General features: G+C 38.3%; 4 protein-coding genes across 9 annotated transcripts in view; 2 read left to right on the top strand and 2 right to left on the bottom strand.

Annotated features, from left to right (window-relative positions):
- Positions 1-4: 4 nt before the first annotated feature.
- Positions 5-4,045, top strand: gskip (GSK3B interacting protein). Its single transcript, XM_005797702.3, has 3 exons — positions 5-270; positions 2,717-2,962; positions 3,036-4,045. The coding sequence occupies exons 2-3, from the start codon at positions 2,720-2,722 to the stop codon at positions 3,192-3,194; spliced, it is 402 nt and encodes a 133-aa protein (XP_005797759.1). The 5' UTR covers positions 5-270; positions 2,717-2,719; the 3' UTR covers positions 3,195-4,045.
- Positions 4,046-4,959: 914 nt separating this feature from the next.
- Positions 4,960-8,129, bottom strand: npc2 (NPC intracellular cholesterol transporter 2). Of its 3 annotated transcripts, none has more exons than XM_023352215.1 (5): positions 7,940-8,129; positions 7,758-7,849; positions 5,847-5,954; positions 5,588-5,760; positions 4,960-5,429 (listed from the first exon to the last, which is right to left on the bottom strand). In XM_023352215.1, the coding sequence occupies exons 2-5, from the start codon at positions 7,837-7,839 to the stop codon at positions 5,343-5,345; spliced, it is 450 nt and encodes a 149-aa protein (XP_023207983.1). In that variant the 5' UTR covers positions 7,840-7,849; positions 7,940-8,129; the 3' UTR covers positions 4,960-5,342. The 3 variants fall into 3 exon arrangements, with proteins under 3 accessions (XP_023207983.1, XP_023207984.1, XP_005797757.1); XM_023352216.1 differs by having other exon boundaries at positions 7,958-8,128; XM_005797700.3 differs by having other exon boundaries at positions 7,944-8,127.
- Positions 8,130-8,924: 795 nt separating this feature from the next.
- Positions 8,925-11,026, top strand: isca2 (iron-sulfur cluster assembly 2). The gene is made up of 4 exons (XM_005797699.3): positions 8,925-9,036; positions 9,276-9,456; positions 9,716-9,831; positions 9,934-11,026. The coding sequence occupies exons 1-4, from the start codon at positions 8,975-8,977 to the stop codon at positions 10,106-10,108; spliced, it is 534 nt and encodes a 177-aa protein (XP_005797756.1). The 5' UTR covers positions 8,925-8,974; the 3' UTR covers positions 10,109-11,026.
- A 399-nt stretch (positions 11,027-11,425) lies between these two features.
- Positions 11,426-17,062, bottom strand: part of eml5 (echinoderm microtubule associated protein like 5) — a 43,706-nt gene continuing 38,069 nt past the window's right edge. For 3 of the 4 annotated variants that reach the window (XM_005797698.2, XM_023353090.1, XM_023353089.1), the window contains 10 exons: positions 16,695-16,903; positions 16,355-16,512; positions 15,510-15,624; positions 15,246-15,434; positions 14,972-15,144; positions 14,726-14,888; positions 14,539-14,642; positions 13,823-13,976; positions 13,336-13,436; positions 11,426-12,554 (listed from right to left, as the gene is read on the bottom strand). In XM_005797698.2, coding sequence (XP_005797755.1) covers positions 12,518-12,554; positions 13,336-13,436; positions 13,823-13,976; positions 14,539-14,642; positions 14,726-14,888; positions 14,972-15,144; positions 15,246-15,434; positions 15,510-15,624; positions 16,355-16,512; positions 16,695-16,903 — 1,403 coding nt within the window. In that variant the 3' untranslated portion in view covers positions 11,426-12,517. Of the gene's footprint in view, positions 12,555-13,335; positions 13,437-13,822; positions 13,977-14,538; positions 14,643-14,725; positions 14,889-14,971; positions 15,145-15,245; positions 15,435-15,509; positions 15,625-16,354; positions 16,513-16,694; positions 16,904-17,062 lie in introns of those variants that run through there. The other variant, XM_023353091.1, reaches the window with a different exon arrangement.

Here is a 17,062-nt window from a genome sequence, read left to right on the forward strand (position 1 = left end):
TAGTTCGTGATGTCATAAAGTGGGGGGACAGTTATGCTCGTGGTACATCTTTTTATTGATCCAGATACCTATCAAGCTTTTGTCTGGCCAACAATTTTTAGTAGAACAATAAAATAGCTAAGAGAGATTCTATCCTCTCATTAGTTTGCTATAAATCCCATTTTAATCAAGGCTAGAAGAAACTGGTCGGAGTGATCCATCCCCACGCAGAGCAGCTCAGAGAGGAGGCTGGAAGCTTCTACGAGCCGGAAGAAGACAACCAACGAGGAGGTGAGAAAAATAAACGCAGTTAACCTCGTTAAAATGGATTTGTAATTTTTAAACCATACCTCAACTCTTCATGTTTCCTTAAATTACACGCACATTCACGTTTAACATCTTCACAGAGTTACCAAAAAACAATGTAGGTGTTCAGTTGTTGTTCTCCCTTTAGTAGCAGATTTAGCTTAACGTTTAATTCGGAAACAGTTGATAGATATACATACCTACATCCCTTTGAGAAAAAAAAAAATATATATATATATATATGTTTCAGTTTATTGAAGCTCATGTTGAAATTTTCGTCTCATTCTTAGATGTCCACAAGATGTCGCTGTTTTAGTTTTGAAACTTTATGCGAAATGCCATTTTCACATTACAGTAATTACAGTACATTACGTTGTGTATATGATTATTGTACTTTAAATGTAATTTTATTATTTAAGTAAATTATGTAAATACATACCTTTCTGAATAATATATATAATTTAATTATAATTCTAATCTATACTCTGCATAGAAATTATACAAATTAGTCTGTATTCCGATTAAAGTACAATCTATATGCTGAAATCGAGTATAATAGATTCTGTTTGGTTTTCTATCATTTTTTTTCCATTAAAAACTTAACACTCAATAATGAACTTGTGAATGTGTTCACATATTTATAGTTGGCAATAGATTTTTGTAAGCTGCGATCTAAATTACGCTGCATATCTTTTAAATTAAAAGGATACATTTGCTGTATCAGTTTTTATCTTTTGGGTTTGAATAAGCAGCTGAATCACTAGTTCTGTGTGGGATGACAGCACATTTACTGGCACACCTTAAAAATTCTCCTTCTTAGAGAAATTGAAATTGTACCAACTGGAAAACATAAAAATAAACAGACTTTGGAGAAAGTAAGCATATTCATATTCCTTGAAATCTTTATTTTGTCATTCTATAGCCAATAACTTCAATGCATTTTATTCACATTTTTATGTGAAAGGCTAACACCAAGTACTTTTTGCAAAATGGCTCAGAATAATTTCAATAAATTTTCAAGTCGTCACACAAAGAGTTAGATTGCATGTTGACTAGGCCATTCTTATGCTTCCGCCACAGGTGTTTTACTGCGTTGTTGGAGTTTTCTAGGTTTAGTTTTTTTGCCAGATCACAGCATCTTACTCCACAAGTCTGCTATGATCCCTCTGTGGCTTATGGGAAATTGCAAACAGAACTACTTATGTCTTTCTTTCATCAATGGTGCCAATAAAAGACAGCTTTTCACAGCATCGCCAGTAGAACAACTTTATTTATGCTGAGATTAAACGACACACATTAGAATTGCTCATACTGGACTTTATTTAGGGGCATCAAATTAAAATGGAGTGAATCCCAATGCATGGCACAATATTCAGATTTTTATTTACATAACATTTAATCTATGTATCATTTCAAGTATGGACTACTTTTTGTAGGTCTGTCACATAAAATCCATTGAACGCAAAACCTTTGTGACAATATGTAACAAAAATCTGGGTTTGAATGGTTTGTAAGTTCCTGGATGTTTAAATCATAATGTATCAGTCAGCCCTGCTATTAATCAGTAACAAAGAAGTTTTGACAAAATTCTTGTATAAAGCCAAAACCAATAAAACTAACAGAAAAACACAAAAAAATATAAGTAATTCATTTTCACATGATCCTCTGCTTATTGCCCCTCCCATAGAAAGGCTGATTCTCTATTTGAATATGGAAGTGATAGGTTCGGTGGAGGCTGTCCAGTGTCACTTCCATCGCAGGCACAAAGCCATCTGAGAAAATGATGACGAAGCCACATGTGAAGCAGTTTGCAAGTGCTGACACACAGAAATGCCGAGTTGAACTGCACACTTGCATAAAGGGACCAAGACAAGTTTCAACTTGTTCAAAAATGCAGAAAACTGTGTAGAAATATAACCGGTGTTACCTTAATTAGTGGTTATTACAAATACATCCTTGGGAAATACAAAGATTGACAGTGATGAACTTCGTAGCCATAATGCTTGAAGATAGATGAGGGAATTATTTAGTTTTATTTCTTGGAAAGATTTTGGAACAGAAAAGAAAGCCAATTGTGTTTCCATTAAAACCGGTTTTACTTATTTGACTAGACATCTGATGCCCACATGTGTATTTTAAAAATGGAGCTTGGTGAACAGTCAGATGTCACATGTCTGTTTTTCACTTCTGTTTTTGGCAAACATGATACACAGTCACATGATGATATAATGAAAAAGAGCTGCTTCACGGCACAAAACTGTCTTTTCTATGAATCAGGCTGTTCTGTTAATTTACTTTATTATTAGAAACCAGTGACTTCTTTGTATTGCTTTCCATAACAATAAAGAACACCACAATCCCAATTTCATCTTCAGAGTCTTAAGTTCAAAGCTGCAGCGATGCCTGTAAACTCTGCTGCTTTGTGTTGCAGGAGATGGAGGTAGACTGTCCCCCGGAGGAGTCCATATCATCCGCCTTCGAAGAAGACTCCATTGAACTCGGAGACGTCAAGGACATGAGGTTGGAGGCGGATGCAATCGTCAACGATGTTCTCTTCGCCGTAACAGAAATGCACATCTCGCAAAGCCTCACCAGCACATCAGACGTGGCTTACATCAACGTGGAGACGAGAGAGGGGAACCGCTACTGTCTGGAGCTGACCGAGGCCGGACTCAGGGTAGGAGACGCTGGGGGTGGAGAGGTTTTGAAGTTTTTTTTTTAAAGAACTAATTTATCTTCTACTTGAACAGGTGGTGGGCTATGCTTTTGATGAGGTAAATGAGGAGCTGAACACCCAGTACCACGAGACCGTTTACTCCCTTCTGGACACGCTTAGTCCGGGATACAGAGAAGCGTTTGGAAATGCTCTGCTTCAGCGGCTGGAAAAGTTGAAGCAAAACGGACAGTAAAAATTACAATGAGCATCTGGGTCATACTTAAATACTAAATAACACCCAAGTTTTTACTTTGGCTTGTTATGTAATGTCTAGTTGCCTTTTTACTACAGTTAAGGCTACAGAGCCCTATCAACCTAATTTTGCTCTAACTTTCTTAATGTTGAAGGAGTTTATATTAGTTAGCTTTAGGGACTGCTTCAGATAGGCTGTTTGGGATCTGTTGCAACAGTTTGCTGTTTACTGTGGAAACATCTTACTTCTTCCACTTGATATAATGTAGTGACTAAGTGATAAAGCTGCTCTTTTTTAGTCATCAAAATGATGCAAAAAGAGTTATTTATTTTGATCCAGCTTCTCCATCTGCCCAGCAGCTCCTACGAAAGAAAGCTGTGATGTTTCTAATATTTCCCAACCAGTTTTTATTCAACCTGTTTTTTGCAGTTTAAAGCAAATTGCCTTAATGAGTTTTTAGAAGACTACTAAATTTAGTTTAAGATTTTCTGAGATTAATTTCAATTAAACTCATTTAATATCTTTCAGTCCCAGTTCATATGTTAGATATTTTTACAATTTTTTATGGTTACATGTTAGCTTGCATTTTAAGCTGTACAAAAGTTCTCTTGTTATTGTTGGTTTTGTATTGAATCTCTTGGTTCTGCCAGAAAGCACAGCATTTATTGCTCTCCAGGAAAGACTTTTAAAGCTGCTTTAAACATTTTTAATGTACATATAACCTGTCATTACTGAGTTATAATCCTTCAGTGTTTTGCATTAAGCTGAGGAAAGAACAAGTTTCCTCTCTGCATTTGTACATTCCCTTCATTATTATTGCCCTTTGCTAACAATAAAATCTCAGTAAATCATGTGCGTCTTGGGTCGTTGATAAAAACATTACTGTAGAAAGAGATTAAAGGTAAAAATTTGTATCCCTGCTTCAACATACCCGAGTCAAATAATCAGGTCATTAGCAAGATTCTGGAGAACTTGACTATTTTGGAATAGTAAAAAAAAACACCGTCACTTCCTCTAAAACTGGTTTTTCTTTTTGGCTGCACACCTGATGCCGACATTTAAAGTCTTTGAATTTTTTAAACAGAACGCACTGAACAGATGTCTGACTCACTTCTGTTGTATGCAAACATGACACCATGTCACATGATGCAAGGAAAAGGGCTGATTCACTGCACAAAACCCTTTTCTATGGATCAGACTGTTTACTATAAAAACTAGTTCCTACTATGATTTGTTTGAACCCATTACAATATTCCAAATATCCAGATAAATGAGAATTCAGTTTTTAAATCAAGTTCTACAAAAAAAATTGCAGAAATGCAGGTCAATTTAAAAGTACCTCCATGTATAATTTAAACATTTAATAGTTGAGCTGGGATCCTTTTACAGTGTGCTGCCTCTTCAAGCACAGACTCCTTCTCTGTTAATGCTTCAATCTCTCCCAAACACTTGGAGCAACCTCACTTCATAACTTTGAAGGTTGCAGATTTTCATTCCACTGAACTTGGTTGGCCAGAACTATGAAAAGCCTTTTTTTAGCAATCACTTCTTAAGGCTTACTATTCTTGTTCAGGGAACCAAGAATCATCTACTGGACATTTGCAAAAATCTGTAGACTTCTCTATGGTTGTATAGACCACATTATGATTTTCACTGACTACTGAATGTTTGTGAAATTATTTTCATTAACTTTAAGCCAGCAACATTTCTAAAAAGGTACAGAGTGGTTCAAACTAAAAAAAAAAAAAAAAAAAAACTCAAATTACTACTCAAGTTGGATTTATTTATTTGCTCTTTGGTTGCATATTACCTGGCCAATTCAATAGATTTTCAAGCAGGTCAGTATGGATTACAAAATATCAATAAAGAAAGTTTTCAGACTACATAGCAGCCAGTAAACATTTGCACAGTAGTGGAATGTGGTTCCTCTTCAGATGCCATTTTAAATTCTTCACTCTTACAATTGAACATTAGGCAGTTAACACATAACGAGTGGCATTATTGTAGATTTAATGTGTGCAGAGAGCCTTGAAATCAGCAGAGAAAAAAAAACAAATTTAAACAGGATGAAATCTTACAAGTAGTTTTTACTCAAAGCTGAATCCCTTTTTAAGATAAACTCATATGAGGTTCTTTTGTTAGGCCGGCTCAGTTCACAATCTGAACTGGGAATTTGATGCAGAAGAGATCTTCGTTGCCGTTATCTCTCAGTTCCCACTCCACGACACATTTTATCTAGAAATCCAGAAGAGAGTCATAGTGACCAAAGTGCATCCATGTCATCAGTCAGAAGAAATGAGGAAGGAAGGAGGGTGGGAGAACTTCATCCACCCCCATCAGATTAAAAATAAACTACAAAACTTAACATCTGAAGAGCTGAGAATCATACTTACTGACGGATACTCAGTCTTTACTGGTAATGAAGCTTGGTAGTTGTAGGTCTTCCCAGTCTTGATGGGACACTGGATTCCAGACCTGCAGCCATCTGGCACAGGGATGGAAAACGGGATCGGGATACCTCCAACAACACCGTGAACCACAGCGGTGCTCTTGTCACTATCCACATCTTCAGGCAGACGGATTAAAAACACACATTTAGGTTGAACTGTTGGGCAGGTGAAAGAATTTCAAAGAAAAAAACAAAACACATACTGCTAGTGAAGGTGACGTTGACAGTGTAGGAGTTTCCTTTGTGAAGCTGACATGGCTGATTAGGACAAGGGTTGATGTCCACACCGATCACTTTGCCTGTAGTGGAGCCTGGAAACAAACACGGAAAGAAAAAACAGTGCCTTTGTCTGGTGATGAGGAGAAATCAAATATCTTACAATATCAATAACCATTTGTTGCCAAGAACATGTCAGTTATGGTGGGAGTGCATCAACCCCAAATAGGTCAGAGTAATATGAAGTTGCTTCAACAATTAAGTGCAACTTTCAATGAAGAAGAAGAAGAAGAATTACTTTATTCATCCCAGCAGGGAAATTATTTCGCAGTTACAGCAAGAATTTTTTTTGTTTTTATACACAGATTAACACACACACACACGACAGGAGCTGCGTCTGCAGGCAGCCAGCTGAGCCGGCGCCATTTTTGAAGGAGGACATGCGGCAAAGGTCGTCGTGAGTCGAACCCACGACGTCCGCGGGTCTAAGGCCTCCAAATGTGGGGCGTGCTAACCCCCTGCTCCACCACAGCATGCCCCCAAAAAATTGAGCAAAAAACAACAGGCTGCTCAGCTAAAATGATTTCAAATGCAAAGACCCAGCAAAGGGGCATTAGGTTACAATTTTCCAAACAGATTGCCAAGACATACTCAGCAACATTTGATTGTATGTGGCGAGTAAGATTGCCCTTTGTGCGTCTAGGCCGCCCAAAAACACTGTCTTTACAATAGACAGTAAAACACAGTGGTTTAAGTAGATAAACTTGGTCCGTCTGTGACAAATTCTTTAACATGTCTTCATGTTAATAATACAAACATCCAATACAAAAGAAAAGACACTCGCTGGTGGTAGTAAACCTTTTCAGTAAGTCAATGTTCTTCTTAGAACTCTAACAAGCCATTATTGGATTCAGGTGCGTTAAACTAGGGAGAGAACTAAAACATGCAGGATGCCGGCCCTCCAGGACCGACTTTGGATACCCCTGTACTAATAAGATCCTTGTTCATACAAAGGGGTAATGCAACTATCATGTTATAGCGATGCTAAATATTCCATACTATGGTGTTATTTAGCACGTAACGGGGATCATGAAACTGCTTGAATATGTCTATATACTTCAAAAGGTCATGTTGCCTTACGCTGAAGAGAAAAGGTCTTAAAGTGTTCAAACAAGAAAATTACCCTAAAAGAAACTAGTAAGAGCAAACTTAGTTCCAGACCGACAAGATCAACATTGAGTGGCCAGCCCTCCACCAAACCTTTTAGCAATTTAAAAACTTGTTGGGCAACATAAAACATGCATCTGTGGTGAAACCAACTAAGGGAGAGGAATTTTGTAATGCAGTTTAATCGTTCTGCGGCGGAACATCATTCAACACAGATGTGAGGAAGTTCTCAGAAATGGCAAGCATACAACTACATCATTTCAGTGATTCACAGAAAAGCTTAAATTTTAAGCATTTTTGAAGAAAATACAAACAATTGAAAACTGTTAGCTCCGGCCAGCTACTGATAAGGTCACTGGTCTATAGGCAGTGTAGAGAAATTTGGGAACCGTTCATCTATGCAAACCTTGTCATTTCCACAAAATAAAGTTAAAAATTGGATTCATTCAAGAAGGAGTCAGTGATTTAATCAAAAATGTAAGGGGTTTCAGGATTAATTATTAACATTCAGGTTTCACAATGTTTTTAGACCCATTCCTGTTGGAACCTGATTGAAATAAACCTGAGCACCCACATTTAAGTCTCAGGTATTTTAATGGAAAACTGCATTTTAAGCTGCTACATTTCCTCGTTGAAAGCGTTTTTAGACGTTTTATTTTTTCATTTAACCAGGAAAAATGATGATTTGACATTAACAGAGAAGGAAGTTTCAAAAGTGAAGTGAAACTCACCGCAGTCAATGTACTTGACCGGCTGCGCCCAGGTGAGACCCATCAAGCAAAACAAGACAATTAAACCAGTTCGAACATCCATGTTTTTGACCCTGAAACAGAGAAACATCCATTATTAAAAACTGTTACGCCAACTTTTATTTCGCCAATTTAAAAAGATATGTGACGGAGTTTCGTCGCACCAACCAAAAAAAGCTCACAAAAAAGCGACACTTCTTAACTTCTTGGCAGTAAAGAAACACGAACAGGACGAGTCTTCTGTATGATCTTGGTATCAACTGTAGACCTTAGTTTTAAACAGCTCCTTCCACCTCCACAGTAAAACCCGAATCACGCGATTCCCGTCACTCCTTTGCCTTTTCTCTAGTTTCTTCTTCTCTGCGCAAATTCAAAGCAGCTGCAGTTTGTCAATACTGCCATCTACCGGATTGACCATGGATCCAAAGCTCCTCAAATCCTTCTCTGATGTTTACATTTTCTGAAGAATAATGAAACACATCTACAGGTGTCTGTCCAGCTTGTATATTTGTCTGACAAAATTATGTTTAAAAATCCAAATAGTCGTAATTGTATGTGGAAAAACGAACATGGTTAAATAAGGAAGAAGAGTGATGTAAATAAATATGCTGAGGGGTCTCAAACTCCAGTCCTCCAGGGCCGTTGTCCTGCAGGTTTTAGATGTGCCACAGGTACAAAACACTGGAATGAAATGGCTTAATTACCTCCTTCTTGTGTAGATCAGTTCTCCAGAGCCTTGCTAATGACCTAATTATTCTATTCAGGTGTGGGGCAGCAGAGGCAGATCTAAAAGTTGCAGGACACCGACCCTTGAGGACTGGAGTTTGACATCCCTGATTCTTCCTTCTGAGCTTTTTTTTTTTTAGATAGGTTGGTGGGTTTTATTACAAACTATCTGCCAATTATTTACATTTATTTTATCCCGTAATTGGTGAAAATATATATTTTTATAAGTTGCTTTTTTGTATAATCTATGTTCTATTTCTTTTGTTAATAAAGTTTTTAATGCAGCTTGACATACTTGCAAGGAAAGGTATTTTATTGGCAGATTATTTGACGAATCACATCGCAGAACTACTGAAAAATGGGCGTGTTCATGGTGTTCGTCACACTGACAGATATTTCAACCAATAGCAGCCCACTCTGCGGGTTGCTGGCTACGTGGGGGATGTGAAATTTACCAACGTATACTATGGAAGATGTCTCTGTTTAAAGGAGCAATGATAACTGCGTCAAAGTCAAGAATATTAAGCCTTGCGAGGTAATGTTAACTTTTTCACATATTTTAAGCATATTCATAGCTCTCTATTGGCAAACGAAATATCTTTAATTCATGTTTGAGAGCTTAAATGCGGCTGTCAGTTGGTATTTAGCTTCGTTAGCCAGCTAGCCTCCAGCTCGACTGTTGGTTACGCTACGCTTCGTGGTTAGCTCAAGCGCTAGTAGCTTTAAGAAGACCTTTAGCAGCCTTCATGTGAACATAATCTACTTGTTTTTTAGGGCATCTACTCTCCTAAACAACCTCGGCGTTAGGCAGGAGCTTTGCCGGCTTCCTGAAAGCTCCCAGCCGCTTTACATAGCGGGGCAGCGGTGCTTCAGCAACGCCTCCATCCGTAAAGAGAAGTCTGGGGAGCCGAGTCCATCAGAAGATAAGGTTCACCTCACAGAGTCATGTGTGAAGGTAAGAGTCTGAGGTTCTTCTGTTAACAAAAAAGTACATACTCCAGTGGATTCCGGTCTTTAATATTTTAAAGTATTTTAAGTGTAAATTGTAAAGATTACAGGCACTCTGTAAAAGTGCCATCATTTTTAATTGGAGAAAGAAGAAAAACGGTGTGTAGACTTAAAAAAAAAATCCACTGTAACTGACTAAAGTGCTGTGAAACCTGAATGTTAAAATAATTGTGTCATACATAATCACAAATACTCTTTCTGTTCAGAGGCTATCAGAAATCATGGAGAAGGGCGAGTACCTGAGAATACACGTGGAGGGAGGAGGTTGCTCTGGATTCCAGTATAAGTTTTCTGTAGATCGCAACAAGAATGAAGAGGACAGGTAAACTTTCCCACACAACTGGCTCTCAAAATAACCTTACACAAGTAGTGTCTTTATTGTTTCTTCTAATCCACCCCTGGATTTCTTCTGCTCTACTTTCAGAGTGTTTGAGCAGGGGGGAGTGGGCATCGTCGTTGACCAAGAGAGTCTGGAGTTTGTGAAGGGATCCACTGTGGACTTCAGTCAGGAGTTGATCCGCTCCACCTTCCAGGTCTTGAAGAACCCCCAGGCAGATCATGGCTGCTCCTGTGGCAGCTCGTTTTCTGTGAAAGTATGATTGATGCTTCAGCACTGTTTAATACTTTAGTTCAGTAGTTTATTAGGTGGATATCTAGAACAAAATGATCATTATAAACCAGGAAAGACTAAAGTTTTTTTCCACAAACAAGAGATGTGATATTAATGGGTTCGCCATTAACCTATTCACTTTTGCATTACTGCAGAGCTTCATTCAGATGTGTCTGTGAAACTATAGTTTTAGATTGTAACATTTTATTTGTGCTGTCAGAAAGAAAACTTTAACTTATGGGAAACAAAAATCTGCATCTTTTCAATGGGGACACTGTTTTTCCAGACGAGAAGCTGTATCATTATTTAAAACTCATTTCCTTATGCAGTTCTGTTGCAAATATGCTACTTTGTGTCAGTCAAACAGAAGGTCAGTGGGTAGTGATGATGGAATGTGTTAAATTCCCCTCAACGGATCTTACTGTTACGTTACCACTGTGTCTTTCTACCAAAAGGCTACTAGAATCTTATCAGATTTTTGTCGTAAAATGGTATAGGAAAGCAACAGAGGCTCAAGGTAATTTTCAGGTGCAGACAGATTAACAGAAAGCTGTTTGTGTGTAATCTAAGGTGGATTATGCACTTTTAGTTTCATTAGCTTTAACAGCTAATGCAAACACTACAAGTTCTCCTAATAATCTAGTGAGTAAAGGTTTTAGATAAATTCTCTTTAAGCAATTCTGAAGCTGAATGATTTGCCAACTTTGGTGTTTTTTGTTTGTTTTTGTGAAAATGAGGCGAAATGAATGAGATGTACTTGTTATTCAGTGTGCTTTTTGAAGACATGTACAAGCAACTGATGTTTTTCAACACAACAAAACTCTCCAGTGTAAATGATGTAAATAAGTTATAACTATCAGTTTAATTTATGAAGTTTGAGTTGGAATAAATGAGTGTACCTATTAAATGCAATTGTGTTGTCATAAATCTAAAAGGTTATATCAAGGCTTAAATTTAATGTCAGATGAAAGACTTCAGGAGGACTTTTGGGGGAGAGATTTTTTTTCTAATACTTGCAAAAACCTTTAAAATTTTAAGATAGTCTGCATAAAAAATATTTGCAAGACTAATAAGTAGATTTTAAAACAGAGGGGAAAAAATAGTGCTTTGTTAGCTGAAAAAAAATAAAAATCCTGGAACATTTTTTCATGATGCAACCACAAACGTAAATGTATTTATTTGATAAAGTAAGATATTGTGCAAAATTACAAAGTGGGTGGAGAAGTCGCCTTGAAAAAGAAAAGACAATGAAAGAAATTTAAAGTTAATTTTTTTTTTTTATTAAAGTGGAGTTTAAGAAACACTTCACAAAAATATACAAAAAGAATATTTACAAATGATATATATACAATGGTGAAATGTAAATCAAAATATGCAGCAACATTTGTTTAGTAGTTAGTATTTAAATACGAGGAAATTGTTTTGCACTTTTTATATTCAACTCTGATAAACATTCCATTTCCACAATAAATGTTATTACACAAAACATTAGTTACTCTCCATAAAAGTCACACTGTTCATATTCATGAAAACGCAACAAGAATATAGCAGCACACCAAATAAAGTGACAGCAAAAAACTGCAACAGTGCATCAAGAGGTCAATATACAGTTTGTTTGTTTTTTCTGTTTATTTTCTGAGGAATTTGGTTGGGACAGATTGTCTTCTGGTAAGCCATGCACATCCATAAACCACAAAACAGATCCTCTAACAAATATTATGTCATGAGGGGAACACCGCCGAGGGGAGGTCAGGTCAGAGGTCAACCAGTCAACAACACGACCATGTAACTCATAAATGATCCACCAGGGCAACACAGTGACCAGGTCAGGTGTACAGTGCATAGTATGCTTTGGCATGCTGACATCCAGAACATAACAGTGGATGTTACATTCAGGAGGAAGGCCACAAGATTTAGAATAACCAGTAAAAAAAAATTCAACAAAACAAATGAGTTCATGATCCAAAAGATACAAAATAAACCCCAAAAACCTCACAGACACTCAGATTAAGGCTAATTCATTAATGCTACATGTTTTAAAAAATGGCATTATCGGAAACACAACTTTATAGGCCTGTCGAGTGTAGAGATCTATGCAGATAGCTCTTTTTTTTCCCAAAATAACTCACCACTGAATAATATGCACATATTAGATTCTTTTTTTTTACAGTTATTATGTGATATACAAGAGCCTGTATGCTCTCCACCTGTTTTCATATTCACCACTGAAATGAAAATTAGTTCAGCACACATGCATGCACCAAAATTTGAGGCAGTAAGTCGGCTCACGACTTTAAACTCATCAAGCTGCCGAGTCTGTCCTCCTCCACGTCTCTTTTTTGTTCTCTCCATGATGGGGGATGCTGATGCTCCTCTGATGCAGGACGTGGTGGGATTCTCAGTGAGGGACGTGAACACACCTCCACACAAAGAGGCTGCAAATAACAGAAGAGAAGTTAGGAATTAACGAAATGCAAATGTATCTGTATAATTTGAATCTTTACCACCACAAAGATCGATGTATTTTAATGGGGTTTTATGTGGCAAACCAACACAAAGTAGTGTTTAATTATGCAAATAGAAGGAAAAGATTACATAATCTGAAAAGTGTGGCTGTGTATTCAGACTTCCTTTACTCTGATCTAGCTCAAGCCATGTAAGAGGCACTCAGATAAGGCTAAATTTAAACATTTCAACCTAAATGCAAAACATTATGTATAGATGAAGGCATGGTGGTGGCAGAATTGGTGGGGATGCTGTTCTTCCACAGGGAAGTCAGATGGCGCTCACTACAAGACAATTCAGGAAGAAAAGCTTGAGAATGAGGTGGAGATTCATTTTCCAGCAGGACAGCAACCTCTCAAAATCATCTAGAGCTACAATGAAATTGTTTTGCTCAAGGAATGGTCCAGTTAAAGTCCAGACCTTAATCCGGTCAAGAACTTGTGGAAAAACTTGAAAAGCTAATGTTTTCTATCCAATATGTCTGAGCTTGAAATATTTTGGAAAGAAAATGAAAGAAGTGCAAAGCTGTCAAAATAAATCCAGAAAAACGTGGTTCTTCCAAATATTGACTCAGAAGAACAGAACACGTAGGAAAGTCACAATTTTCACAATTTTATTTGAAAGAAATGTGATATTTTTCATCCCAATTTACAATTATACTTAACTTTGTGTTGATGAATCCCATAAAATCCCATGTCAAGCCTCACTTACCTCCTGTCGTCTCCGCCAGCACTGACGACGAAGCGATCTCCGTTTGTGAAGCGTACATTTGTCAGATGAGCAGAATGGCCTAGGAAGCGTTTGTGTTTGGCCTAAAAGAAAATTAGTTTTTTCCTGCGTTAATACAGACTCAATTAGCATATCACGGTCATTTATGAACAAACACTGATATGAAGCTTAAAACTGCTTTTTATGCTAAAAGGAATCACATTAACACTGGACCAAGCATGTCCTTATTCATAAAGTAGATACTAACAAGCATTACTCAAAACTAAAATAACAAAATGACAACCTATTGCTCTATATCAGCTATGCATAGAGCATCTACTATAATTTTTGTTCACAAACAACCATAGATCACAACCACTAGGGGGCAATAAAGACCCCAAAGTTAATCTCTACTATACAAAATTATGCCATCTTCATTATAAGATCAATGCAACAAAGTAAAGACAGAATAATATAAAACTATACTTACAAATTTCTCCAGAGAGGGAAAGTCAAACAGCTTCACCATCCCAAAATCATCTCCAGTCACAATGTTAAGGCCCGAATGGGACACGCAAGCACAGGTCACATCCGCTTTGTCAGCATTACGGGACCAGATTCCTACCACTTCGTCTCCAAGCACACTGTAAAAACATGCTATTTTCTCACTCCAGCATTAACAAAGGAAGTATACAGCATTTTTTAAAGGCACAACCACAGACTTAAATGTAATTAAATAAGATTTTAAGTGATAAAATAAAGAAGTAGTGCATAACTGTGAAGTGGAAGGAAAAAGATAAGTTTTTCTTTTCTTTTTTTTACTCAAGACTCTTGTTGTATGTCCCTAACAGCTTTTCACATCTAGACACTGATTTTAAATAACCCAAGCTCAGTCACATTGGATGGAGAGATTCTGTGAACATACTGTAAAACTTTTAGACTTAGACTAGGCCGTTCTAACAAAAGTTGACCCTCCACCCTCATTGCAAGTTTCCATCCATCATCTCATCAGCTCTAACAAGCTTCCCAGTCACTGCTAAAGAAACACTCCCCTCTCCTCACAGCATGATTCTGCCACCATCATGTTTCACAATGCTAATAGTATGTTTACAAATGGATACATTTCACAGTTATGCACTATCGTGGGTTGGCCTCTCCCATAAAATCCCACTAAAATAGGTTGTAAGCTAATAAAATGTTTCTTGCCTTGTCCAAGTGGCCCAGGTAATCCTGTCAATTTGAATTTGTTCTGTGATCTGTCTCCCAGATGGCACCTCGTACACGAGCCGCTTGTAAGCACCTGTGGATATCTGTGTAGCAGCAATGAGACTTAGAACTAAAATACACTCGGTACTATCTCTTCCACTGCTGAGCTGCTTAACGAAGTCCGTACCTGTATGTAGGAGCTATCAGCAGAGAAATCCATCTGCATGACGAAACTGGGGATGTCCCTGCAGCAGTTGATGCGGTTCAGCTGTGGGCCGAGCGTCAGGTCGTAAAAGTCGACGGCGCACTCGGTGGAGCCGACAGCCAAGAAGCGAGAATTTGGACTGAACCTGCAGCAAAAATGCACACGCAAGTCTTTACTTTTCAAGTACAGCAGTTTTTCTAGTTTCACCGCACAGTCCACCATCATTACCTGATATCTTGTATAGGGGAGCGTCTGTCTCTTTTCTTGCCCCAGATTTTCAGTGAGGCAACCAGCAGGATGATGAACTCTCCGTTCTTCATGCCGATGGCCACCATGTCCCCCTCAGGACTGTAGCTGATGGTGTGCGCCGGATGGCCCAGGTTCACCTTATTCAGCATCTTCTGTTTTCCCACAAGGCAATGTGAAAACATAGACGGCTCAGCAATTTCCAGACTAACAAACCATGGGAAAGTCAGAGAGACGAGCTGGGAGTCATTCTGACCTTTTCTGGGATGTCCCACAGGCGAACGGTGCCGTCCTCAGCGGCAGAAAGAAAAACGTCTCTGGAAGGATGAGTGCCCAAACCCCATATTGGGCCGTCCATGTGTCCGTTCACCAGAATGTTGCACGCTGCGTTCTTCTCTCCCACTTCAATGATCTCAGCGTTCCTGGTACCCACCAGGATTTTACCCTGCAACAACAAGCAAAGATTACCAGAAAGCAGAGGGTGACATTAAAATAACTGAATTATCTTTGTCCGTGGTACCTTTCCTCTGCAGACAGAACGAACGCAATCTATGATCTGTCCGGTTTCTAACCGAAAGGCCCTGCAGCGTTTCAGCTCCTGGTCCCAGAGCTTCAGAGCACCTCCTTCCTTTGATCTGGAGAACAATTGCTGCGTCCATCAGCTGATCAATATACCACAGGATACATTTTAACTCACTGCAATATGCAGCCTTGGGGAAAAAGACATTTTCATACTTTCAATTCGTTCATGGTAGAAACTAAGTGATTCAGCAGTTTAGCGGAAATTACTTGTTACTGTCTTTCATATTGCTTTAGAGGAATTTTGCTATTTCACCCTTTCCAGGTCCCAACAAAATAATTCAGCCAAGCTGATGTCTGGAGTTTAACTGATCACTGTAATGCTCTCAGTATGCTCTTGTTCCAAATCACAACTCCTCCAGCAGCATGTTTAACAGATATTTGCACTAGAAACTAGACAGAAATACTTGATAAGATGAAGTTTTTGTTGTTTTTTGAGCATTGCATGGTCTGACATTGGGGTTAATTTTCTCAGTTGTTCACTATTGGGAAGTTTGGCTGCTTTATTAAATGTTTTTCACTTCAAATTAATGATCTTTAAATACTGAAAATAATAAAAAAGGTCTTATGATCCTTTCATGATCGGATGGGGAGCAATTATTTTTTCTTTAGGGCAGTTATGATCATTTCTCCTTGTTGTGCATCAGACTGTGAAGGAAACAATTTGTTTGCCCTCTTAAATGTCTATGCAAGCAGCAAGAGAGTCCTTTTTTATCCCATAACTGGGCTGAATGTGATGAAAATAATCTTTTTACCACGACTTTTAGTGAACACAGAAGCACTTACGGTCTTTCTTTGCCTCCCGTGACGATGAGGCCGTCTCTCAGAGTGGTGTACATAGTGAACACGGGGCCCGTGTGAGCTTTGGCCACTATTCTTACCAAAATGTGTTCCTTCCACACACACACATCCCCACTTATGGTACCTGTAAATGTCAAGTTATTCTGAAAAGAAAACAAATCTGCACTAATCTAGTGGCCTAAGAGAGCAGAGCAAGCAATGCAAAACAATTCACAGCATGATTAAGCAGAGCTTCACATATTTAAGAGACATAAAGTTTACACATTTAGATTTTTATTAAACAATTAGGCATAATCAGATGCTAAAGATGCTAATAGTTACTTACAGCTCCAAATGCTACAGACAGCATGGTTTGCATCCGGGCGTCCTCTATGGAGCTCAGGACACCTTTCTTGCTGAGCAAAGCTCGACCCGCTAACGTCCAGAATCGCACATGTTTGATCCCCACCGACACAAAGTGTGTGTCCGAGTCGGGCCGAAACTCTGCCACAAAGATCCTCTGTGTGTGACCGACCCGACTGGCCACTTTGGCACCTGAGGTAACCAGAGGAGTGCAGCAGCAGAATTACGTCAAAGCTAAAGTCTAGATCTGATTTGTTCCTTATGTAGCCTTTTAATCAAAATGTTTTGACTGAAGCATTGCAGTTTTGGAAAATTATTTCCTCTGGTTTTGGATGCTCTTGGTTTTCTTAC

This window comes from Xiphophorus maculatus, chromosome 19 (genome assembly GCF_002775205.1).
Source record: "Xiphophorus maculatus strain JP 163 A chromosome 19, X_maculatus-5.0-male, whole genome shotgun sequence".
In the NCBI taxonomy this organism is placed as follows: Eukaryota; Metazoa; Chordata; class Actinopteri; order Cyprinodontiformes; family Poeciliidae; genus Xiphophorus; species Xiphophorus maculatus.

Coding starts and splice junctions, on each gene's coding strand:
- npc2 (XM_023352215.1), bottom strand. CDS start 7,839: ATGGATGTTCGAACTGGTTTAATTGTCTTGTTTTGCTTGATGGGTCTC. Junction 5,955..7,757: donor GGTCAAGTACATTGACTGCG/GTGAGTTTCACT, acceptor GTTTGTTTCCAG/GCTCCACTACAGGCAAAGTG. Junction 5,430..5,587: donor TAAAGACTGAGTATCCGTCA/GTAAGTATGATT, acceptor CTGGATTTCTAG/ATAAAATGTGTCGTGGAGTG.
- isca2 (XM_005797699.3), top strand. CDS start 8,975: ATGTCTCTGTTTAAAGGAGCAATGATAACTGCGTCAAAGTCAAGAATA. Junction 9,457..9,715: donor TCACAGAGTCATGTGTGAAG/GTAAGAGTCTGA, acceptor CTTTCTGTTCAG/AGGCTATCAGAAATCATGGA. Junction 9,832..9,933: donor AACAAGAATGAAGAGGACAG/GTAAACTTTCCC, acceptor CTCTACTTTCAG/AGTGTTTGAGCAGGGGGGAG.
- gskip (XM_005797702.3), top strand. CDS start 2,720: ATGGAGGTAGACTGTCCCCCGGAGGAGTCCATATCATCCGCCTTCGAA. Junction 2,963..3,035: donor TGACCGAGGCCGGACTCAGG/GTAGGAGACGCT, acceptor CTACTTGAACAG/GTGGTGGGCTATGCTTTTGA.